The sequence below is a fragment of the Rhinopithecus roxellana genome, chromosome 7, assembly GCF_007565055.1.
Source record: "Rhinopithecus roxellana isolate Shanxi Qingling chromosome 7, ASM756505v1, whole genome shotgun sequence".
NCBI lineage: Eukaryota > Metazoa > Chordata > Mammalia > Primates > Cercopithecidae > Rhinopithecus > Rhinopithecus roxellana.
Window position 1 is genome coordinate 22180436 of NC_044555.1, and position 26424 is coordinate 22206859.

At 40.6% G+C, this 26424-nt stretch overlaps 1 protein-coding gene and 1 pseudogene across 3 annotated transcripts in view; one reads left to right on the plus strand and one right to left on the minus strand.

Moving 5' to 3' along the window:
* Window positions 1–268: 268 nt before the first annotated feature.
* CLCN5 (chloride voltage-gated channel 5) overlaps window positions 269–26424 on the plus strand; it is a 173936-nt gene continuing 147780 nt past the window's right edge. For 2 of the 3 annotated variants that reach the window (XM_030934234.1, XM_030934236.1), the window contains exons 1-3: window positions 269–465; window positions 1077–1154; window positions 2863–3004. In XM_030934234.1, the coding sequence (XP_030790094.1) occupies window positions 2989–3004 (16 nt within the window). In that variant the 5' untranslated portion in view covers window positions 269–465; window positions 1077–1154; window positions 2863–2988. Of the gene's footprint in view, window positions 466–1076; window positions 1415–2862; window positions 3005–26424 lie in introns of all 3 variants that reach the window. The other variant, XM_030934235.1, reaches the window with a different exon arrangement.
* On the minus strand, window positions 19321–19420 carry LOC115898843 (annotated as a pseudogene).

The following is a 26424-nucleotide window of genomic DNA, read 5'->3' on the forward strand; positions in this document are numbered from 1 at the left end:
AAGGCGCTGAAAACTGGAAATAGTGAAACACAATGGGGCATTGCGTTTTCAAAGGCAACTGACACGCCCAGGGCTGGGATAGGACCCGCCCGCCCGCCCAGTACTCATTAAATATGGCAGCGAGCGGGACCGACGTACTGCGGCTGCGCAAGTTGAAACTCCTCCTGTCAGCTCCTCCCCGGCGGGCCTCCCCTCACCTCCGCTGGGCAGAGGTGCCGGGTGTGAGCCCGCCGTGGCGCGCACGCGCAGACGCTGGCTGGGCTGAGCCGATACTCGCGAGGCGCCCTGTCACATGAGCCGCGCGCCCGCTTCGCTCCCCCTCCTCCTCGGCTGGGCTGTGTGAATGAAGCTCTGCCGGCTACGTGGGGCGCTCACTCAACTTGGTGTCCTGGACGCCAGAGCCGACCGAGCGCGCTGCCCACCGGCGGTGGACACGGACTCCGCCGCTCCTGACCTCGGCGACAGGTAAAGGCAAACGGGCTGTCCCTTCCCCAACAGGTCCTTGGCGGGCCGCTGGCCCCCGGCCCACCCCCGGAGCACCCACTAAGCGCAGCGACACAGGGGAAGCGCAACCCCGCTGGCTTGGACCCCCGGAGATGGGGCTTCCTCGCGCCCGGCGGCGGCAGCCCGGCGCTTGGAAGAGCTAGACAGGCTAGTTCCAGCCAGTGCGGAGCGGCGTCTTCCCGGGAGCCCAGCCCTATTCTCCGAGTAAGGTCCCTGGGCTGCCCGAGCGAAGTTTCCTTGCGGAGCGGCGCCAAGCCCGCCCCGCTTTTGAATCGGAGTGTTTAGCCGCCTGCGTCCCCTTTCCCGGACTGGGGTAGGGTGACTTAGGCTGGCAAAGCTCAGCCGAGGCCCGGCTCTTCTCCCTCCGGCTCTGGACTTGCCGCTGGTTTTGTATGGGTCTTAGCGAAGTGGAGAAACTCTCGGAAAAGTAGTCGCTGCGCTGTTTTCCTTTTGCCACTTAACGAGCGTAGCTGGTTCTCTCCAGACTTTTGCCTTGCTCTTGAGCCCCTTGACCCATACGGGAAAAGCTTTACCTTTACATTGACGCACGTTTCCTTTGATTAACATTTCAGAGCAAATCAGTTGCCCGGAGTTCCCAGCGAAGTTGTACCTGTGTGCCCGTGCGATAACGTCAGTGGAAGCTGCCCCGAGTAAGTGCGGGAAATCTAGAAGTTTGGAGCATAAAAAAACAACACGAATCCACTTTACTTAAACTTCATACATTTATTAGCAACTGCTCGGGTTTAACTTCAGAGATGTTGAATTTCGCCTAGTCCCACGGGACGACGATCATTACTTCTTAACTGCCCGCGAAACAGGAGAAGAAAAAAAGGCAAATCAAAACAGACTGTCTCAGGTCTCAGATAAGTCATCGGAGCGCTTTTTCCTGGTGAATTCACCCTAGGAGTTTGTGGGTTCCTAATTTTCTTGGACTTCGCGAACTTCTCCTTGTCCAAAGCACTGTCTTTTCTCTGTTGGTGTTTTGGGACTGGTGTACACATTAACCCTTTTGTCATTAAAGAAGGCCAACAGGATTCTCACGTTAGTATTAACCTTCAGTGTTTGTGCTTTAGCGCTTTCACTTAGGAGGCGGAGGCGTTGGTTGTATAAAAGATAGGGAAATAGCAATCTACTTTAATGTTCAGCAGGTCAAAAAGGTGAAGACTTTTAGAAAAAACAGATTGCCTTGTATGCTAAGTAGGGAAGACCAATTTATTAACTGAGATCTTCTTTAAATGGACAAGCAGAATGTTAAGCCTCTAAGTCAAACTAAGTCGTCAGACCTCTCATTTTTTCTCCCATTCCTAGCTCCTATTTTTTTTTTTTTTTTTTTTTTTGAGACGGATATCATTCTGTCACCCAGGCTGGAGTGCAGTGGCACAATCTCGGCTCACTGCAACCTCCGCCTCCCTCCCGGGTTCAAGCGATTCTCCTGCCTCAGCCTCCCGAGTAGCTGGGATTACAGGCGCCACCTGTAATTATAATGCACCACCATGCCCAGCTAATTTTTGTATTTTTAGTAGAGACGGGGGTTTCACCATGTTGGCCAGGCTGGTCTCGAACTCCTGACCTCAGGTGATCCGCCTGCTTCGGCCTCCCAAAGTGCTGGGATTACACCACACGCGGCCCCTAACTCCTTGAATATCTTTGTAAATAGTATTGTCCTAGGACTGGATTTGAAGTTTTAACAACAGGAATTAGCTGAATTAATTTGGTTTTCTTTGAACTGGTATTCCATTTTTACATTTTTCTTCTTCTTTGGTTCATTTTCACCCGACTATAAAAGCAATATATGCTCACTATAGGAAATTTGCAAAGGGTGGGAAAGTACAATGACACAAGGAGAAAGAACTACTACTCAAAGGGTATCATCACTCTTCACTTTTTATTCCGCTTCTTTTTTTTCCCCCCATACAAGATCTGTTTCCAAACTTTAAGTATTCATAAATTTTCCTCTCCTTCTACTGATTTTAAAATGTAAAGTTGGGTATTTTGGGGGTTGGTTAGGGCACTGGATATTAATGTTGCTCTTCAGTCTCCAAAGCGTGAAACTTCAAGGTAGGAAAGGTGCTTAACAGTGATTTCATCCAGCATCTCACCAACTGAGACTCAGAACTTATTTACTGAGGCTCCAGTGATTCATGCAGCATTGTATAGCACTGAGTGGCAGCATTAACTCGCTCCAGATCTCTGGTGTTCTCTCTCTTCAGAGATACCTTGCTGCTTAGAGGGAAACTTGACACTATCCATGCCTGCATATCTTTGAAAGAGAGGTTCGGAGAGGGGCAGGAGATAATTTTCAAGCATTTGAAGTGTATAGTTTCTTTTAGGTATTCATTTTTCTGTTTACATTTTCAGGTTTGGGGCTTTAGCACCTTGCAGAAAACAGCCACAGAGCTGCTTTTCTATCAAGTCTCCCTATAAAACTGAGTGGCTCTGGGAAACTTAGCCTGCGACCCCAGAGTGGGTGAAGATAGGATCAAGATGGCCATGTGGCAGGGTAAGAAATTAGCACTTATTCTTCTAACTGGTTTTTCCTCCTACTCTATTCTCTACCCTCACCCAACCATTCCCCACCCAGCCAATGGCAGGCAGCCAGCTGTTCTTTAATTTAACCCTTTGTCTTTGCAAGGACAAAACACATTAGTTTAAAAAGAAGCTGCTGCTAGCTATAAGTTTAAATTATTTAAAAGTGGGGTTGGAGGAGAAGTAGGAAAATGGCATGCCAGCAACATTTAAAAGAACTCCCTTCATTTAAACGAGTGATCGTTGGGGGGTTATATGCCAGGAGACAGGATATTTTTTCCCATTTGTGTTTTTTATTTGTTTCTGGCAAATTTCTATCATAAGATTCCCCACGATAAGGTTGGGGAGATAGATGTCGTGCCTCTCCAGCTTCATCTTCCCAATAAAAACTTTGTGATGTATGCAGTTTGAAAGAGCATATTTAATGTTACAGTGTTTATATTTGATACAATATAAACATTGAGAAGGAAAATGCCTATTTTAATAATATGAACTACCTGAGAGCAAAGCTCATTGGTATCTTAGCTGATGTATTACATCTCTCATGAACTTGTGAATTCCTACCACATACAAAATTATGTTTTATTTTTAGTGGGGTTGAGGCTTGTGCCCTTTGGAGGGTTTAGGAATCTCCAGGGTTATGTGGGATTTTTATGGTTATCAAAAGTGAGTGTGGGTTTAAGAAATGATGACAAACACTACCAAAATTGGCCTGTGACCCATAAAAAGTTAAAGACCACTTAATGGAGTAGAATGAAATAGCTTGAATATCTAGAAATATTCAGCAGGTTGGTTAGTTGGTGGTCTAATGTGTCTTTTAAAAATGTTTCATTGTGTTGGTTGTGACTTTATGTAGGCACACAAATGTAACAAGTAGTTTCCATGTATAAAGATTATCAATTTGAAGACATTTATGGAAACGAGATTTGGCCTGTATGCTTGCTTTGACTCACACAATGGGCATTTATCAAGAGCAGTTTGGATATTCTTGCTTAAATCCTGAGACGTTCTTTCATTCAACAAACGAAATACAGAGATGAATAAGTTGCAGGATGCTAGAAGATTCCTTGTCCTCTAAAGACAGACACATAAACAAATAATTTCGCCACATTGAATAAGTTAGAATAGAGAGGTACAAAAAGCAAGGGAAGCCCCGAGAAAAGCTTGATGAAGTCTGAGTTTTGAGCTGGTCTAAAAAAATGAGTAGGAGTTTGCCAGATGGGCAAATGAGAGAATTGCATTCTGGGCAGACAGAGCAGCACTGTTTGGGAAGTTCCAAGTTGCTCTGTTTGCCTCATGTGAGATGTGTAGGGGCACGACCTCAGACGAAGCAGGGAAGGTAGTTGGAGGCCAGATAATAAAGAGCCTTGTATGTTCTAGGAAGGATTTTACACTTTATCCTGAAGACAAAGATTCTAAACAGGGAAGTAACATAATCAGATTTTGTTTTAGAAAGATTACTTTGGCAGCAGTGCTGAGCTGGAAATGGTGAAAACTAGGAGTCAGTCAGGAGGTTTCTGGAATAGTTTAGGGGAGAGATGGTAAGGGTCTGAACAGAAGCAGGGGCAGAAAGGTTAGAGAGAAGGGGATTCTAGAATGTTCTGTGACTGGATGTGGCAAGAAATGGGCCTGGATTAACTACCAGCTTGGGTGCCTGGGGGCCACTGGTGCCATTCTCTGGGATGGGGAGCATGAGAGGCAACTGATGGGCATGGGGATGGTACACTGGATTTGGATGACCTGTTTGGGTTGAGACACCTGTGGGCTGTCAGGTTGATGTTTCAAAGACAGTTTTGAAAGTACAGAACTGAGGCTGGCACAGATGGGGATCTAAAGTTTTGTTCCTAATGGTGCATAAAGAGCTTGTTTTTTTTTTTTTTTCTCTGTAGTTAATGGAAATGTCATTACTAGTTAATGATTTATTTTATAATAAAAACATTTTAATGTTTAACAACTCTTAATCATAATGTCATATTTTCATAGTAAATAATGTATTTTGCAAGCCCAGGTCCTGAAATCAGATGTGCTTAAAATTACATTGAAGTGAAACCTCATTTTTCCAGCATTAGTGAAGAGGGGAGTGTTCCGTATAAGTAAGCTCTTTGGGTAACTGCAGCTTATCCCTTGTTTTGGGTAACCTCTGAAGTAACCAGCAAAATACGATGATAGTTTGGAAGCAGTGTGGTATGATAGTTATATGTGTGGGTCTGAGTTCCACTCCATTGGTTCCGTCACTTGGTATCTACGAGGCGTTGGGCAAGTCACTTAATCCCTCTGTGTGCAAGTTTTCTCCTTTACAAAATGGAGATAGTAATATAACTCATCCCATTGCTGAGTATATAGCCAAAAGAAAGGAAATCAGTATTGAAGAGACAGCTGCACTCCCATGTTTATTGCAGCACTACTCACAATAGCCAAGATAGGAAATCAACCAAAGTGTCCATCACTGGATGAATGGATAAAAAACATGTGTTACATATATTCAACAAAATATTATTCAGCCATAAAAAGAATGAAATCCTGTCATTTGCAGCAACACGGATGGAACTGGAAGTCATTATGTTAAGTGAAATAAGCCAGGCATGGAAAGATAAATACTGCATATTCTCACTCATATGTGGGAGCTAAAAAATGTGGATCTCATGAAGGTAGAAAGTCGAATGGTGGTTTCCAGAGGCTGGGAAGGGAAGGAGGTTGGGGAAGGAAGAGAAGTGGGTTAATGGGTATAAACATACAGCTAGAGAGAAGGAAAAAGTTCTAGTGTTCAATAGTACAGTAGGGAGACTACAGTTAACAATAATTTATTATGTATTTCAAAATGGCTTGAAGAAAAAAATTGGAATGTTTCTAACACAAAGAAAAGGTAAATGTTAGAGGTGATAGATATCCCAATTACCCTGATTTGATCATTACACATTGTATACATGTATCAAAATATCACATATACCCCCAAAATATGTACAGCTATTATATATCAATTTTTGAAAAGGGGGAAAAGCAGAACACCTGTTAGACTTGGTGTGATGACAAATTAAGCTAATATATGCAGAGCACTTGGAACATAGTAAATGCCATGTAAGTGTGTGCCATTATTATAATAGTGAGACATTTAGAATATTATTTAGCATATAGTAAGTGCTCAGTAAAATTTAGCAATAGCTGTTATTACTACTGTCACTATTATTTTCCTATAACCTGGGATGGGACAGGGACCTTGTTCTGTGGAGGTAATTTCAGGTTGTCCTCGGAAGCCCTGTCCTGTGGTTGTCTGTTTGGGTCTTTAAATAGAAGTTTAGACTTGAAAAGATCCTTAGAAAACATCTAGCAGCTGGGCGCGGTGGCTCACACCTGTAATCCCAACACTTCGCGGGGGTGGATCACGAGGTCAGGAGATCGAGACCATCCTGGCTAACACGGTGAAACCCTGTCTCTACTAAAAATACAAAAAATTAGCCGGGAGTGGTGGCGGGCGCCTGTAGTCCCAGCTGCTCGGGAGGCTGAGGCAGGAGAATGGTATGAACCCAGGAGGCAGAGCTGGCAGTGAGCCGAGATCACGCCACTGCACTCTAGCCTGGGCGACAGAGCGAGAAAAAAAAAAAAAAAAAAAAAGATCTAGGTCACCTAATTCCCTATTCCAGTATTCTTTCTGTGGGCTCATGGAAGAGGGAATGCATGAGTCTGTTCTCAGCTCAAGGAAGCTTCTTTTTTTTTTTTTTTTTTTTTTTTTATTATACTTTAAGTTCTAGGGTACATGTGCATAACGTGCAGGTTTGTTACATATGTATACTTGTGCCATGTTGGTGTGCTGCACCCATCAACTCGTCAGCACCCATCAGGTCATCATTTATATCATGTATAACTCCCCAATGCAATTCCTCCCCCCTCCCCCCTCCCCATGATAGGCCCCAATATGTGATGTTCCCCTTCCCGAGTCCAAGTTTCCTCATTGTTCAGTTCCCACCTATGAGTGAGAACATGCGGTGTTTGGTTTTCTCTTCTTGTGATAGTTTGCTAAGAATGATGGTTTCCAGCTGCATCCATGTCCCTACAAAGGACGCAAACTCATCCTTTTTTATGGCTGCATAGTATTCCATGGTGTATATGTGCCACATTTTCTTAATCCAGTCTGTCACAGATGGACATTTGGGTTGATTCCAAGTCTTTGCTATTGTGAATAGTGCCGCAATAAACATACGTGTGCATGTGTCTTTGTAGTAGAATAATTTATAATCAGCTCAAGGAAGCTTCTGAGTCAGTCTCTAGAGCTTGTTGAGGAACCTTAAGGGCTACAGGAACCCAAATCTCCTTAGGTTCTTGGCTCATTGCTGTCTGGTTCCTCCATGGAGAATTTGATCTGAATTCCCATACCTCTTAAATGGGGCCAACGTTATTTTGACTTCACCTAATGGAGCCCTCTAATATATTTTTCTGGCCACTTTAAACAGTGTACTGAGCATAATTTAATATTTTTGATAACTCAGGGTTATCATTAATAACCTCCAGCCAGTTTGAAGTTGGAAACTTGTGTTGTCAGGTGTTATTTATTTATTCCATTAACATTTATTGAACACTAGTTGTACAGCAGGCACTCTGCTGGGCCCTAGAAACGCAATGGTCAGTGGAAACAGGTATGGTTTCTACTATCATGGAGCTTATCAACCAGGATAAAGGTAGCACTTCAAATTAATGAAATGATTTATTTAACACGTGTGCTGAAGTAATTTGGAAAAAATGACAGCATAAAGTTAGAAGGGTTAATGTTTCTTAATAAAGGAGGGGGCATCAGAATTACCTGTAGAGCTTCAAAAAATATTCCTACTCAGGTCCCCATTCCCCCAAATTGTGGTTCAGTCTTAAGACCTGAGCATTGCAATCCTGTTTTAGAACTGTGGCAATAAATAGTTGTTTTTTTTTTTTTGAGAGAGGGCAATGATAAAGGAACTAAAAAAATATGGAAGACTATGTATATAATCTTGGGGATAGGGAAGATATTTGTGTGCATAATATCAAAGGTAGAATAATGAAAAAGATTAATATAATCAATTATATGAAAATTTAAAATTTCTGCACAAACCATAAATAAAGTTAATGAGAAAACAAAAACAATTGCAGCAAGATTCATTATCTGTAACACAAAGACTTAACAGGGCAATAAGAAAAAACAAATATTCTACTAGAAAAATGTACAAAGGTCGAGGAAAAATGTGCAAAGGGAAATATATCAAAGAAGAAATGCAAATGGCCAGTAAACATGTATCTCAGCAGTAGTCAAATAAAGGGGAATTAGAATGGCATACCATTTTCTCCAGTATAATTTGCAGAGATTAAAAAGGAATGACAGAACTCACTGTTGGCAAAGACGCAAGGAAGCAGATGTTCTCATACACTTGTGGTGGGAATGTCAGTTTGGCAATATTTATTAAAAGCTTTAGAAAATATGTTTACCTTCTGACCCAGCAATTCATTTTCTTGGAATTTATCCTAAGGAAGTAATTAAGGGTGTGCACAAAGATGTATCAATAAGGATATTAATTGCAGCATTTTCTATAATGGGAAAAATTGAAAACACTTGCATTTTGATGCATCTATACAACAGAATATGGTAATTTCCAAAAATAATAATGTAGAGTTCTATTTAGTAACATAGAAATAGGTTCATGACATAATGTTAAACCCAGGGGTCAGGGAGTTGGGGAGCAGGGAAAAGCAGATTCCAACTGTCGATACAGTCATCCCTCCATGTACTCGGGGGATTTGAAGACCCCAAATATACTAAAATCCTAGCATACTCAAGTCCTGCAGTTGGCCTTACAGAACCTGCATATAGGAAAATTTGGCCTTCCATATTCATGGGTTTCATATTCTGAGATTACTGTATTTTCCATCTGTGCATTTGGTTGAAAAACATCTGCATGTAAGTGAACCTGTGCAGTTCAAACCCGTATTGTTCAAGGGTCAACTGTCATTAAAAGTATGGACTCTGGGCTTAAATCTGAATTCAGATCCCAGCTACACCTTTATCAGCTGCGTACTGTTGGGTGTATTACTTGTCTTAGTGTTCCTTGATTTCTCCATCAGTAAAATAGGGATAAAATAGTAGCTAACCTACCAGTTCCTATCTAGTGTGCCCAAAGATCACCTGGTGATCTTTCCAAACTTCCCAAGCCCAGGCTTCACTCAGCCCAATTAAATCTGAATCTCTGGGGATGGGACAGAGAACGGTATTGTTGAAGTTCCCCAGGTGATTCTAATGTGCAAACAAGTTTGAGAAAGCTGAGCAGTTGTTGAGGGGATTGTTGAAGGGATTAAATGAGAAAATCACAGTGCCTGTCATGTGGTAAGTACTCAATACATAGTAACTATTATTATTGTTGCTTTTTAAAAATTATTAATAGTATGATCCCATTTTAATGTATGTGTTTGTGTCCATGTATGGATAGTATAAAAAAAAGTCTGAGAGGATATATACAAAAGTATTTTAAAAAAGAAATTATAGTTGACTTTATTTTTGCTTACATGTATCGTTCCATTTTTCTGTAAATAACATGGATTGTTAATTTTAAAAAGTACAATTTCTGAAGGAATTATCAGATATATGTACCCAGCTTTATATACCAAAGTATTTATAGTGAAAAAACTGAAGACATAGTTTTCATACTAGGGGAATGTAAGTATATTATGATAGTTCTGAACAGTATAATATCTGGCCATTAAAAATAAAGACTAGCTGAGTGTGGTGGCTTATACCTGTAATCCCAGGACTTTTGGAGGCCAAGGCAGGAGCATTGCTTGAGTTCAGGAGTTCAAGACTAGCCTGGGCAACATAGACTCTGTCTCTACTAAGATAAAACTTTTTTTTTTTTTTTTTTTTGAAACAGAGTTTCGCTAACTTAGCCAGGCATGGTGGTGCACGCCTGTCATCCCAGCTACTCGGACGGCTGACATGGGATCACTGGACCCCAGGAGATTGAGGCTATAGTGAGCTATGATCTCGCCACTGCACCCCAGCCTGGGCAACAGAGTGAGACCCTGTCTCAAAAAAAAAAAAAAAAGAAAAACAACAACAACAAATAAACAAAATAAAAAACAAGACTGATGCTGTGGGGACTCCCTCTGTCACCCAACCTGGAGTGCAATGGTAGGATCTTGGCTCACTGCAACCTCGAACTCCCAGGCTCAAGCAATCCTCCCACCTCAGCCTCCTGAGTAGCTGGATCTACAGGCACACACCACTATATTTGGCTAATTTTTGTAGTGTTTGTAGAGATAGGGTTTTGCCTTGTTGCCCAGGCTGGTCTCGAACTCCTAAGCTCAAGCGATCCACCTGCCTTGGCCTCCCAAAGTGCAGGGATCACAGGCGTGAGCCATCATGCCTGGACCCATCTCTCTCTTTTTAACTCAAGTGTGGGTTTATGTATCTCTGTGTGTTTACATGTTACATGTACACCTATTAAGTGAAGATAAATACAGAAAGAAAGGAAATGATCCAAAGTTGTTGCACTGGCTGTCTCCAGGTGATAGGATACAGTTACTTTTATCTTCCTTTTATTATGCTTTTATTTACTTTCAAATTTTATACAATGAATGTGTATAACTTTTATAACCAGAAAACAAGTGATTTGAAAATGAGATGTAAGAGTCAGTAGACTCTCAACAAGTACCTGGCAGCAAGGAGCGCAGCATGTGTGGCCCGCTGGACAACTGCTTCAGTCACTCTGTGTGCCCTTCTGCCTTCCAACAAAAGAGCAAAAGAGAAGAAACCAGGCCCCTGAGGGTTTGGTTAGAACGGGATTTTTGCTATTAATACTTCCTGAAGTACTCTTGTAATTTTTCACTGTCTCTCCCAGTGACTACAAAAACCTCTTTTGGAAGTTGTGCAAAAGATGGGAAATTACACTGCATCTAATGTAGAGGTTGCAGAATAAGGTGAGATGGCAAAATACACGTCAGGATAAGTGTGAAAATAAGGCTAGAGGAAAATCATAATAAAATAGTTGCAACGAGAAACTGTTCTTCAAATTGAAAGGAAGTATATGTTTTGACTGTGCAGATTTTTTTTTGGCACATTGCAGTGTATTTGTAAACACTCTGGTGATTTAGCTAACACATGGAGGGTGGGGAGCAAGAGGGAGCCTCACAAAGCAGTCAGTGAATTGACGAAAGCTTCAGTGTGAAATCTGGGTAGCCATGTGGCTTACTAATTGGACCACTATCACCTAAGAGAAGCCATCTGGTCCTGCCTGTTGACGGAAACAAAAGTAGGTAACTCTTGAAAGAAAGTCAGGTTGTTAGAGCAGGAATAAAGAAGCAGGCAGCCCCCACCCCCAGCCCCTTTTCCTCTATCTGGCACAGTGCCTCACCTATAGCAGGCACTCAAGAAACGAGTTCTTTGTCAATTAAAATAATAAATAAATAAATAATTTTTAAAAAGAAATGAGTTCTTTGTCTCTCTTTGCCTTTTGCCTTTCCAAAACTCTTCAAGGGGGAGAAATTGGTGGGGAATGGATTCTGATGGAAGGCATTGCATAGAGGGTAAACGAAAACAACCTTTCAAAAAATTGTTCTCTAAGAATCAGTTATTCTTTCCCAAGCACACAGTTGTGGAGGGAGCACAGGTCTTGGCGTGCAATAACCTGAATCTGAACCCAGGTCTGCCATTTGGTAGCCAAAGTTATTTAAACTCCCAAAGCCTCAATTGTCACATCCGGGGTCAAGTGTCATGTCTGGAGACAGACTCGCTGGATTTGTATCCTGACTCTGTCACTACTAGCCATGTGACTTTGGGCAGGTTATTTAATCTCTTTGTGTCTTACCTTCTTCATCTGTAAAATGGGGTTAATACTAATACCTATTCAGGATTATTGGGAGGATGTAGTGAGTGAATACAAATGCAGCAAAGCACTTGCAAATGCTGGCCTTTACTATTATAATATGTGAAAGGTTGTGATAATATTTACTGCACATGCTTCTAGATGAGAGTCAGTCATCAAAATGCCTGGTCCATTATAGCTGTTCTGATTGGATTATAAGTTTTGACATGAAAAATAAAATTAGGTATACTATGAAAGAGATGTTTTTAAACTGGAAGGAGTTTTCAGAGGTGATCTGTTTCAGATGTATAATCTCGCAAAGGAAGAAACTGAGGCCCAGTGAGACTTATTTTAGGCCATACAGCTGTCACATCGTACCCAAAGCCAGGATTAGACCCTGGGGCTCCTGATAATGCTGCCCAGCCCTCTCTTTCTCTGTCAGTCTGTCTACCTATTTGGTCCTACTGCATTGCACTGCCTTCCCCAGGCTTGGGTATCTTACAGTTTTCTGCTGAATCTTAGTCTTTTCCTACTATGCTTTATTGCTACCATGAAAAGTTTAGTTTTTTTTCTCCCCTCAAAAATAGGTTTTTCATTGAGGCTTCCAGGATGTTTTCTTTCCCCTTCTCACTATGTTAGCTTATGAAATAAACTGTAAGTTCTTATTATTTAACCAGAATTATGATTCAGCTTCCTGTTTCATGTAATGCTGTTCTGTGTGTCAAGGGTTGGGGGAGGCGGGACTAGAAAGTTTCACTATTGGTGGCTACAAATGCCAGATTCTTCTTCTTCTCCTTCCTACCTTCTGTTAACTACCCAGTATTTATAGACCCATGGTCAGGTCAAAGAAACTGTTGAGGAGTTAATAGTATGAAGTATCTCCCTTAATAATGTCATATTTTGATGATTTTCAACCCAATACCATTCTGGCATTAGATGGCATTTTATTATATTTATTTAGGATTTCTGCCCTGACTACATCCAGGAGGAACATAGAACAACACAGAAATTAAAACATAGAGCAATTAGAAATAAATGCAGGACAGGGACCATCCAGTGGAAATGAAATCGATATTACTAGGCATGTGAGATATTAGACACTGAAGTTTTCTCTTTCTTTTCTTCTGTGTCCCTCCCTCCAAAAGATAAACACAATAAGTTACATTGTTGACATCTTCTGGCCAAAAACATGTTCAGATACAGAAGAAAACCCTGGCTCTGTCTATGCTAAATCTTCTGGTCCTTCCACTGCCCTCCCTTTGGTCTGGCCTTACCTGTGGCCACCTGTGACTCAGCACTGAATATTCCCAGGTTGAAATAATAATCTTTCCTATTTAGCTTTGAGAATGGTGAGAGACAGGTAGGCAAGAGAGTTCCTGCCATCCAAATTCTCACCTCTGTCAAGCTATTCTTTTCCTTGGGTCCTATACCCCAGTAATACATAATAATAATAGAGTTTCCTTATCTTACATTTCTCTGTATTGAATAATTATACCACCGTGGACCCAGATGTCAAAGCCCAAATTCTAAGAGACACCATACATTTCTTGCTCCTCCTTATCTGCAGTCCGACCTTGCTGGCCTAGATCATTTCAGTAGGTAGCATTCCTAGCAAGCACCTGCTTACCTTTTAGCCATGAGCTTTCCTGAAGCCTCCCCCATCCTCTGGTAAAATTAGCCTCTGGCTCTATTGTATGGTCCTTGAGGGCATTGACTGCACTTGTTCAATATTTTTGTTCTCACGTCTGCTGTGTGCCAGGCAGGCATTGTGTTGGGTGGATGCTGGGGTTATAGCAGTGAACACAAAAGTCATGATCCCTGCCCTCTTAAGCCTTGCAGTCTCATGGGGGAGTTGGAGTGCAAATAAATACACAGCTATTTTCTTATAAAGTGTTGTGAGTGCTAGAAAAGTCAAGTCTTATGAAAAAGAATAGTAGAGACTGAATTTATAGAGAGAAGAAGGGAATGGGAGGAAGTGACAAGTTCATCTGAGACCTGAAAGATGAGGAGGAGTTATCCAGGCAAAAAGTTGGGGGAACAGCATCCCAGGCAGAGGACACAAGGTGGAAATCCCTGAGGTGGGAAGAATCCCTGGGTCCTTTCCCAGCATGGTCCATTGCAGCTGGACCATAGTTAATGAGGCATAAAGGGACATGTGATAAAATTGGAAAGATGGGCAGGGGACAGGTCATACAGGGTTTTGTAGGCCATGTTACCAAGTACCCTAACTTGGTAACATGAAGGCCTTGGAGATAGATTGGATATGGCAGAGTGACCAGTGAATGAGTGAGGAGTGTCTCATTCATCTTATACCGAATACCTGGCAGAGAGTGCCCAGCGTATAGTATGTGCTCATTGAATCTTTGTTTAATGAGTAATAACTGCCTTGTGTTCCTATCAGGATTGCCATGGAGATGAAATGAGATAAGGTATGCTAAGATGCTTTGCAAAATAATTCAGTAGATTCTATGTAGTGATGCTTACAGATCTTCACTGTCACTAGGAACCACATCCCCCAACTCCATTCTCTGTTAAACTAGCAAAATCTTTCAATTAGTTCATCCCATGCCATGAATATGCTGATGTACTGTGTTCTTACATATTCAGTGTGTCTCTTTTATCAATGCCTTTAACTAATTATGAGTGAGTGGAAACTACCTTATATCACACCATTATGTGACACTCCTAGTGTTAGAGATAATTATGGGTAGTGGTGCCAGGAGCAGTATAGCTTTCTCTTCTGTGCTAAATCTACTTCTATATCTCTCAACCTATATAATTCATTATTTAGGAGCTGGATTAATACTGAGGAATAGCACCCTCTGAATTTGCATTTGGATAAGGGCAAGGCTAATTATATCAGGATGTGGTTGCTACCAATTATGGCACTTGGTTTTCTAGACTGTTAAAAGACGTAACAAAATGATCACTGTTTTGCTATTTTTGTGTTAAATATCTGTTCCCTATTTAAACTGCAGGAACTTCAGAGGATTGACTGAAAAGCCCAGCTCTGTGTACTGTTGGTAGGATATAGGTTGATAGAATCTATTAGAGGGCACTTTGAAAGACTTCCTCAAAATGTAACTTGTATACCTTTTGTCCCAATGAATCTATTCTCAAAAGGAACTGCACAAAGGTCACTTGTTACAAGGATGTTGGTTGCCTTCCTGTTGCCATCTTTTTTACTATCAACAGTCTTATTAATGTACAGCATGAGAGACCGGTCATGTTAATTATGGTATTTACGTACTATGGTATGCTGTTCATTTCATTTAAAAGAGTAAAGTAGCCTGGATGTGGTGGTTCACGCCTGTAATCCCAGCAATTTAGGAGGCTCAGGTGGAAAGATCACTTGGGATCAGGAGTTTGAGGCTGCAGTGAATGTGCCACTGCACTCCAGCCAGGGTGATAGAGTGAGACCCTGTCTCAAATAAGAAAATAAAACAGTAAAGTAGGTATACATATAGTGACAGGGAATGGTGTCCAAGATAAATTTTTAAGTGAAAAAAAGGGTGCAGAATGGTATATATTACAGGATCCCACTTGTTCAACACAAAGAAGGGAGGTATTATATAAGAATTCGTGTATATGTGTTCTTGCATTTGCTTAGAAAATTTCTAGGATGATGCACAAGAAATAGTTGTCAGTTACCTTGGAGATTAGAGGTGGCGAGGCTAGGGATTTTAGTTTTCACTTGACACCTTTCTGTACTGCTTGACTTATTTACAACAACCTGTAAAACCTTTAAATACTAAAATTTAAATAAAAACTGTATCTCACTAGATTCTTTCCTCGACAATTTATACTAAGAAATAAAAGGAATATTAGTGGTTGAGGTGAGAGATCAGGTCTGAAGCAAAGGAGGCTGACCCTGATAAAACCAAGGGTCTCTAAAAGCTACCTCTGTGGCCAGAGGACTTAGGAGAGATGTTGCTTTGTTAAAGCATAATGCTAAGAAAACAAGTAAGATTAAATTGGGTAAAAATTACTTTATTAGTTTTTTGATGAAACAGTTGTAATCATGTCATTAGTTTTCATCTCTGGATATATTAATACCTAAACAGCATAGTAATTGTATTCCAGACTACAATTTAAACATTAAATGTTTCAATGTGTAGAATGATAGCTGTTTTTCTTGTTCAATTTGTTTAAATGTTGCAAGTGAATGCTAAGCTACAGTTTCTTGAGCTTTTTACTTAAGGACCTGAGGAAAAATGCAAGTATAATCTTATGCTTGAAGTAGAGAAGATATAAATTACCTGATATTTACCTTATAATGTTTGGATTAAGTTAAATCTTCAAATTCTTAAGGCCCCTTCTAGCTCAGTCTCCTCCCAAAAAGGGCTTTTGTCTGAGATACAAGAAGTCAAAGGGTTGTCTGTCAGTGTCCTCTTGGTTTGGCATAATGAAGAGTTCCTTCACCCAGTTGTGGATGTTCAGAGACAAGAGTCACTATCCTGTGTTAAGTGACCCTCCTTCTCTAACATTTGGGGTTTTAGCCAGGAGATAGGTGGTAGAACACAAGACAGGTTTTACTCTAGGATGTTGATTGAGAAAGATATATAATCGGGCAGGTGGTAGAGACTGGAGTAATGGGAACAGTTGTGAGTAAAGAAAAGGCTATGTAATTTCAGGCTGTAGAAAGACTGGAATCAGGGGTAGAAAGACTGGAATCATAAAGAATGCAACTTTTGCGATATTTTTTCTGGTTGTGGGAACCAGAATATGAGGAGCTGCCTGGAGTTTGGTTTGCAGTTGAACCTGGACCTGGAGATTATGCCTAGAGCACGAGGCATAAAGATTCTTATCTTTGTTGGTGATCACAGAAGCTGTTAGAACTGGCCCCAGCTTGGACCGGGCATGAAGGAGGGAGGAAATGGGAGAAGAAACCAGACATCCTAGAAAGACAGAGAAGATGCTGAGCTCTGAGTGGGCTGGACTTTGTATGTGCTCAAAGCCTGTACTTGACTGCCCTGCATGGAGGATGTTGCTTACATTTCTTACTCTATAATAAAGTATTCTGAGTTGACTGAGGTCAAGAAAGAGAAAAGAACCAATAATAATAGCTATCATTTATGAGTACTTACCATGTGCTTTTTTTTTTTTGAGACAGAGTCTTGTTCTGTCACCTAGGCTGGAGTGCAGTGGCGTGATCTGGGCTCACTGCAACTTCTGCCTCCTGGGTTCAAGTAATTCTCATGCGTCAGCTTCCCAAGTAGCTGCGACTACAGGCATGCACCACCATGCCTGGCTAGTTTTTGTATTTTTAGTAGAGACAGAGTTTCACCATGTTGGCCAGGCTGGTCTCAAACTGGCCTCAAGTGATCGCCCACCTTGGCCTCCCAAAGTGCTGGGATTGCAGGCGTGAGCCACCATGCCCAGCCTACCATGTGCTTCTAAAAGTGCTTTACATGGATTATCTCATTTAATCTTTCCAGTAACAGTATAGCAGATAGGAACTGAGGCATAAAGTGGTTGGGTCGTATTCTGAAATTGTAACTGGTAGAGCCTGAGTCTGAGGCAGTCTGCCTCTAGAACCTGTGCTTTTAGTTATTCTGTATTTCTAGGACCATAGCTCCCAGAATCCCTTCTTCACTGCCACCCCCAATCAATCAAGGTAATGGCCAGCTGTGAAAGAAGGAAATTTCCTGTTAGAGTACTATTGCTGTGGCCCTAATGAGCAAGTGAAATGATTTCAAGGGAGTAAGAAAGCAGAGGCTTGAATAAAGCCTGTGTGTAAGTGAAGTACAATTCTGTAGCCAAAATTCTGTTTTCTTTCTAAATTTAAATAAGTGATTTTGTATCTTCTGTGTGGAAGACACTATTAGGTATTATGTGTGGGACTAAGAAGATTCAGAAGCAGATACTGTCCTTCCAAAAGCTAGTCTCTGAGGAAGTTAAAACATGTGCACTAATAACCATAACCCAAGCTTATGTTAGAGACATGGTTAGGGAGTCATGGACTACCACAGAAGTTAGACAAAGGTGAGGAGGTGGCGTGTGAGGAAGACCATGCAGTATGGGTAGGTTCTTCTGTAGCTGGAGATGTCAGAGATATGATTTCAGCCAGCAAAGTACCAGGTACATTTGAGGGAACTTGAAAGTGTCATGCCAGACCTGTTATATACATTGTCTCATTAACTCTTTGTAACAACCCTTTATTGACCAAATGATTTAATTGTCAAAACGAGAACACTTTTGAGAGTGGAGTACTAATCAGATGGAATAGGAATAAACAGGGGCTCAGGAAAACCAGGACCTATGAGGCAGTTGTTATTATTCCCATTTAACACGTTAGAAAATGAGGCCACAGATCACATAGCTAGGAATTGGTGGAGCTAGGATTTGAATCCAATCCTGGCTTCAAAACTAAAAGATTCATACTTCATTCCATATACAGTGGGGTACAATTGAAGGGCTTTGAGCAGAGAACTGTCATGGTCAGAACTATGCAGGACAGATGGAAAGGAAGGACTGGAATTGGGGTGATGAGTTAAGAGATTGCTGAATAAGATCCATGTAGAACATTCTAAGGACCTGTATATAAGATGTTAACTTTGGAATTTAAAGGAAGTGATAAATGTAAGAGATATCACAAAGCACAAAGGAATAAATAACAAAGTTAGACTACTGGGCAACTTTGAAGGGAGAAGAAGAGTAAAAGGTAATGTAGGATTTCAAATTATTTTAATGAAAACATTTTGTTAACCAAAAGTAGCCGCTAAGGTAACTTAGAAAGATAATGTGTGTTTTCACTAGTGTACTAAACTAAGAGAAAATCTGCTTCTCAGTATAGTTGACTTGCTGACTTGTAATCATGAGCAAATTATTTAACCCTTTCTTGCCCAGATTTACTCATCTTTAAAACATAATGTTGTCTCCCACTACAAAAGCCCCATGAACTAGCACAGATTGAATGCTTCTTTATCTCCACATTTTCAAAATTTGAGTGCTCATGCTCAATAATGTGAAATTGCATCCAAGTGTTGAATACAACCACTTTTATGTCATATCGTAAAACAGTAATAATATTTATCATGTGATATGTTATCACCCTCTTCTGAACTCCTGCTTCTGTTATTACCTTTAACTAGTTGCCAGATAAATTGTAATGCCAGCTTTATAACATCTTTTCTGCCATTGTCTTCAACTGTTATTTAACTTCTTTATTATGGTTTAACTTTCTTATATGTTTATCTTAGCTCCCTAATAGAGTGGAAGATACTTTAGGGATGGGAACATAGTTTATACATCCCTCCATTCCTCCTAATTCCTTAGGTAGAGTCACCCAGGAAGTATTTATTGATCTGATTCAACCAGTTCATGTGGCACAATAAGACTTTTTGTTTTGTACATTATACCCTGTTAATATGGTCTCAAATAGTATTGGATTTTGGATAATTATTTCTTACTATGAACTCATAATGATCCCAGAACCTACTTTTCCCTCCAAGTTTCTATCTGTCTGTCCCTTTCTCTTATAATTTTTTCAAAAATGTGCACGTCATCCCTGTGCAGGGACCATGCTAATCTTTTCTGTATCATTCTAATTTTAGTATATGTGCTGCTGAAATAAGCGCCTTTCAATTTTTTTTTTTTTTTTTTTTTTTTTTTTTTTTTAAGATGGAGTCTCACTCTGTTGCCAGGCTGGAGTGCAGTGGTGTGATCTAAGTTCACTGCAACCTCCGACTCCCTGGTTCAAGCGATTCTCCTGCCTCAGCGATTCTCCTGCCTCAGCCTCCCGAGTAGCTGCATTTACAGGCATGAGCCACCATGCCCAGCTAATTTTTTCTTTTATATTTTTAATAGAGACAGGGTTTTACCATGTTGGCCAGGATGGTCTCGATCTCCTGACCTCATGATCTGCCTGTGTTGGCCTCCCAAAGTGCTGGGATTACAGGCATGAGCCACCGTGCCTGGCTACCCTTTCGATTTTTTTTGTTTGGAGACAGAATCTTGCTCTGTCTCCCAGGCTGGAGTGCGGTGGCACGATCTCCACTTACTGCAATCTCTGCTCCCTGAGTTCAGGCAATTCTCCTGCCTCAGCCTCCTGAGTAGCTGGGACTACGTGCACATGCTGCCACGCCCGGCTAATTTTTTGTATTTTAGTAGAGACGGGGTTTCACTGTGTTGCCCAGGCTGGTCTTGAACTCCTGAGCTCAGGCGATCCACCCACCTCGGCCTCCCAAAGTACTAGAATTAAAGGCATGAGCCACCGCGCCCGTCTTAGTTTTTTAAACAAGAACCTTTCTATGCCTTTACTTAAATATTAATGTAATTAAATTTTTATTTATTGTTCTTCTTGTCAGTTTTAGCTTTATTATCACATATATTTCATAAATACCTTTATTCAAAGAGTTAATAAAACATCATTTGCTATATTTGTTTTCTGTTGCTGCATAATGAATTACCACAAACTTAATTGCTCAGAACAACAAACATGTATTATCTTGCAGTTTCCATGGATTAGGAGATGGTCATGGCTCGACTTGGTCCTCTGCTCAGGGTCTCACAGGCTGCAATCAAGGTGTTGGCAGAACCGGTGGTCTCATCTCAGGCTCAGGGTTCTCTTCCAAGCTCATGTGATTGTTGGCAGAATTTAGTTCTTTGTGGTTGTGGGATTGAGGCCCTCAGATCCTAGGGGCTGCCTGTAATTCCCTGTCACATGGTCTTTCTATAGGCAGTTCATATAACAGCACCTTGTTTTTCAAGGCTTGCGAGGGATAAAGTCTCAGTTTGTCTCTCACAATGGCAAGAAGGAATCAATAATATACACATATATATCTAGTCATGGGAGTGACTTCCGATTACCCTTGCCATATTCTATTGGTTAGAACCTACTCACATGTCCCACCCATACTCAGGGAAAGGGGATTAAACAAGGACATGAATATCAGGAGGTGGGCATCATTGGGGGTCACCTTATGGTCTGTCTGCTATATTTGGCATAGCTCTGAATCAGGCTAATTGAATACTTTCTTTTTCTTTTTTTTATTTTTATTTTTTGAGATGGAGTTTCCCTGTTGTTGCCCAGGCTAGAGTACAGTGGCATGATCTTGGCTCACCACAACCTCCACCTCCAGGGTTCAGGCGATTCTCCTGCCTCAGTCTCCCGAGTAGCTGGGATTACAGGCATGTGCCACCATGCCCGGCTAATTTTGTATTTTTAGTAGAGATAGGGTTTCTCCATGTTGGTCAGGCTGGTTTTGAACTCTCAACCTCAGGTGATCTGCCTGCCTCAGCTTCCCAAAGTGCTGGAATTAGAGGCATGAGCCACCGCGCCCAGCCAAGACTTTTTAACTTACTGTTATCCATCAACAAACACTCACTGGGTAAGGCTATTCTAACAGCTGTGACTCTAACTTTACTGTCATCCACCAAATTTTTTTCATCTACTTACAAAGATAAAATGAGAGATGATGTTCAGTAATTTGCCTGAAGTCATTCATTGTGTGAGGCCTTCCACTGAGACAGAGTGCTGGAGTGGGAGCAAAGTTGAGATGATTTGAATTTGGGTGCCTATCAGATATCCACATATATCCCATGGCCTGGGGTATAGAGAGGGTCTGGTCTCTAGTAGAGATTTGGAGATTCTTCATGTATAGATGATATATGAAGCCTAGGATTTGAGTATACTTTGAGAGGGAAAAGGTGCCAAAGGTAGAATTCTGGGGGAAATCCAGGTACTCAGTTTGAGGGATTTCCCTCACCTCCTTATATAACAACCCAAACAAAAAGGAAACAAGTTATCCAGTCTCAGAGGAAAAGTTGTATTATTTTGTCTACTTCTGCTTCAGTCCCTTCTCTGTCTGTTTATTATAGATACTACTTACTCAATTATACCTCTTTTCCTCTGGTTTCTTCTTCTCTTCCTTTCCACTGGAGCCATTCGCTATCGTCCATAAACATGTTCTGGTCTCCCTTTGCTGTATCTTCTGGCTACCAATACCTATCTAGTCAGCCACTTAATCTTTCTGGGCCTCAATTTCCTCAGAGATTGCGGGATGTGATGTAGGGAGGAGATTATGATTTTTAAGAGGCCTCTTTCTGACCTAAATTTTGTTCTGCCGTCTTATTTCTCTACCTTTTCCCGTTTTGGGTTGTGTTGACTATTCAGTTCCTTTTTGAAACTTCCCTCCCTGGGCCACAGAGTTGTACTCCTCTGGTTCCCTTTCTGCCTGCCTCTGTCACTGCTTCTCCATTACTTTTGTTTCCTCCTGCCTCCTAATTATGTCCATATTCAGGAGTATCAAGTTCTTGGCCTTTTCTCTCTTTATACTCACTGCCTCAGAGATTTCATCTACACTCCTGGCTTTACCTTTTTTTTTAAATTATAGAAGTAACACACAATTACATGTTCCTATTAAAAAATAATACAGATGCATCTAGAGTAAAAAGTGAAAATGCCCCTTCAACTTCATCCTTAGACGTAACCACCATTATTTGATTGGTGTTCTTTCTCCAGGTGTTGAGTCCCAAATCTATCAAGGTAGCTCTAAACTCTAGTTTTCATCTATAGCTGCAATCAGGATACCTTTATTTGGATGCTCCACTATCAGCATATAAAATCAGCTAGCTAAATGACTTTGGGCATGTGGTTGATATGGTGTTTTTTTTTTTTTTTTTTTTTTTTTTTTTTTTTTTTTTTTTTTTTAATTCTGTGGTTCTTTCATGTCTTGTATTTATTTCTTTTTGTGTCTCCATAGCATTAAACAGTAGATATTCCTTACATGTTTGGTTGATTCTGTTATTTTGCGGCTCATTAGTACTCCTTCCCAATTTGCTTATATGCATAGACCCAAGGAAATAGAATAACCCTCTGTTAGTACTTTAGGTGAAAAGGTGGGTGGCTGAATATAGGGCTTAATCATTGGGAACCAGAACACATGAGCAGTTAAATGGGTAACAGTAAGTATGGGGGCTTGATGGAGGAGAATGGGATGGTAGATGGGTAGTATATTGAAAACTTTGGACAGTAAATTAAAGCCAGGGTGCTAACATTAAATAAATATATCATGGGTTGTAAAATATAAATATCTTAATCTAAAATATTAGCTACCAAAATCACTGTTCATATGAAAACATTGTTTTGGCTCTGAAAAAGATACATGGATAATCTCTGCAGTGTAATGGGTCATTTTGCAAAAGTATGTTCTACTGTATGTGTATTAAATGCAAATTAATTGGAAAGATTGCCAATGAGAGTGTATCATTGCATGTTGTATTAATGAGGCTGTGTCGCATAAGCAGTTACACACTGAAAATTGCCAGTCTCTGTAAAAGCTTAATTCCAAAGAAATTTAGGGTAATCATGGACAGGATCCATAGTAGTGGCTCTCAACTGGAGGCAATTTTACCCCCTGGGGAAATTTAGAAATGTCTGGAGACATTTTTGTCACAATTGTGGGGAGGCGTTACTGGCAGCTAGTGGCAACAGGCCAGGTAAGCTGATAAACATCCTACAATGCACAGGCCAACTCCCTACCATGAAGAATTATCTGACCCGAGATGTCAGTAATTCTGAAGTTGAGGAATTTTCATGAAGGGAATTTTGGGTAGGGCAGGAGACCCATGGAGGTGACCATTGATGCCCCTTTGTATTAATGCTGATGTCCTGTAATTCTTTTTTTTTTTTTTTTTTTTTTTTTTGAGACGGAGTCTCGCTCTGTCGCCCAGGCTGGAGTGCAGTGGCCGGATCTCAGCTCACTGCAAGCTCCGCCTCCCGGGTTTACGCCATTCTCCTGCCTCAGCTTCCCGAGTAGCTGGGACTACAAGCGCCTGCCACCTCGCCCGGCTAGTTTTTTATATTTTTTTTAGTAGAGACGGGGTTTCACTGGGTTAGCCAGGATGGTCTCGATCTCCTGACCTTGTGATCCGCCCGTCTCGGCCTCCCAAAGTGCTGGGATTACAGGCTTGAGCCACCGCGCCCGGCCTTGTCCTGTAATTCTTAACCTTGCTACCTAATTGAAAGCTAGAGGTTATGACAATTGTTTGGCTTTTAGTAACAGCATACATATCAGATAGATGGACCATTTATTTTCTTTTCTAGGTGTTTTGGTTATTTGACTATTAAAGTAACTTATCCCCAGACTTTGTCAATGCTGATTTTTTTTGCAGGGGGAACTTACCACCAGAACGTTTAAAGAGCAACAGACAAAAATGCTGAGACTTGATAAAATTTTATGTTGAGTTATTGCATATTAATACTTAGTCCTAAATACTGTATGCAAATGTATCTTAAACTGAGATATAGCTCAGGAGTGTAAATGGGCTGGCTAAGGTAATGTAGTGATTTATTCATAGACCCAAGGCCAGAAATCAGATTCCTTGATTCCCAGGCCATTATTCCTTTGATTTGGCTATTGCTTCTGTATAACATCTTTTCTGCTTTGAGTCTCCTGAAGAGCACAATCAAGTATGTCGAAGATTGAATCATCTTAGGTGCTGGACGTTTTGCACATTTATACAAGAATATTCAATATTACCAGTCATCTTAAAAAAGCAACAAAATAATGCTGAGTAAAACACAAGAAGTTATGTTACTTTTTCACTTAGTAACATGGATGAAATATTACAGCAAATGGGGACAGAGCTTAAAGGAAGTGGTAGGGTGAAAGGACCATTAGTGTAACACAGCTGGATGGCATTTCTCTAAGCTACCATTTTGAAGAATGTTGCTCTTTGGACTGACTCCCAAACTCCATCTGGCTAGCACTTTGGAATTTTAAATGGGTAAAAAATATGATTTTCCATTGCTCCCAGCTGCCCTGCATGGTTTAATAGACAACTATGTAAAAGACAGGGAGTAGAACCAGCATTTGCTTTGCTTTATGAAATTGGGAAATACACTTGGTTTTTTAGCTCAAGTTTTTTCATAAGTAGATGATATGGTAGAGGATTATGGTAGTTAATATTTATTGATTCCTTACAATTTATCAGGTACTAAGTCCTTCCACATATTAAATTATTAAACCTCAATATAGTTCTATAAGGTAAATACTATTATTGCCCCTCTTTTAAAGTTGAGGAACTAAGGCAAAGAGAAATTAAGTAACTAGCTTTCACAGCTAATAAGTAGTTCCTGGTATGAATTGAGATATACTGTAAGTGTAAAATACACACTAGATTTCAAAGACAGCGTGATAAAAAATGTAAAATATCTCAACAATGTTCTGTATTGATTACATGTTAAAATGATAATATTTTGCTTTTTAAAAAATTCTTAGTTTTTGTGGGTATATAGTAAGTGTATATATTTATGGGGTACATGAAATGTTTTGATACAGGCATGTAATACATAGTAATCACATCATGGAGAATGGGGTATTTATCCCTTCAAGCATTGTTTGTGTTACAAACAATCCAATTATACTCTTTTAGTTCTTTAAAAATGTATAGTTAAATTATTATTGACTATAGTCACCCTGTTGTGCTATCCAATAGTAGGTCTTATTCATTCTAGCTATTTTTGGTACCCATTAACCATCCCTACCTTCCCCATAGTCTCCCACTACTCTTCCCATTCTCTGGTAACCACCCTTTTACTCTCTGTGTCCATCGAAGTAATATTTTGGATATATCGGGTCAAATAAATTAGAGTGTTAAAGTTAATTTCACCCGTTTCTTTGTGCTTTTCTTAAGGTGGCATCCAGAAAATTTCAGATTACATATGTGGCTCACATTTTTATATTTCTGTTAGACAGCACTGCTCTAGAGAGTTTCATCTAGCTCCTGGAGGTGGGTGATATCTCGATCCTTCTATCATGTACGTGAGACTAAAAGCTGAAGAAGCCAAAAAATTAGATACATTGGATTAAAGTTTGCTGTTGTAGCCATTAAGTCTCTAAGGTGACATTAGACCTATTCTCTAATGTTTGCATTATTAAGGGGTAAGGAACAAGGAAGCTGTTATACTTAGGTACATTCTAGGGTTTTAGTCCCATAAACACCTATTGAATAACTGTGTAAGGCATTGTGTTGATACTGTGACTCATATAAAAATCAGTGACTTAGACTTTGCCATCAAGGAGCTTATTATGTGGTAAAAGAACATGTATACACGCAACTGTTCATAAAATCATATATAATGGAGTGGTAGAAACAAAGGGCTTAGAATCTTAAGAGAACAAGAGGTTATTTGCAGCTAGCATGAGGGTGGAGGGTTTAGGAAGGAGGTGACATTTGAGCTGGTTGGAGAAAGATGGATAGGATTTCAGTAGAGGTTCCCTCTATACTCAAAGGAACATGCAGAACTGGGTGACAGGTCACTGAACTGACATGCTTTTCTCTTCACAAAACGGAAACTCTGTGCGGCACAACATGGAGAGAGGTCAGAGACCTTGACGTGTAGGTTTTTTAAGGGCCCATTTGTGTTGGTATGCCTTCCTCATCAGACCCCTGTCTTGCATATACATAGAAACTTCCAATCATAGAATACACTGCTTATCTAAGTCTTTTGGTTTCTGACATCCTGGATCAGCCAGGCAGCAAGTGATGAAACACATGGCTCATGCCTGTGCATATGTTTCTAGTTATGCATAGATGAATGGGCAGGCAGATAAATTGTTTTTAAACTGTAGTGGAA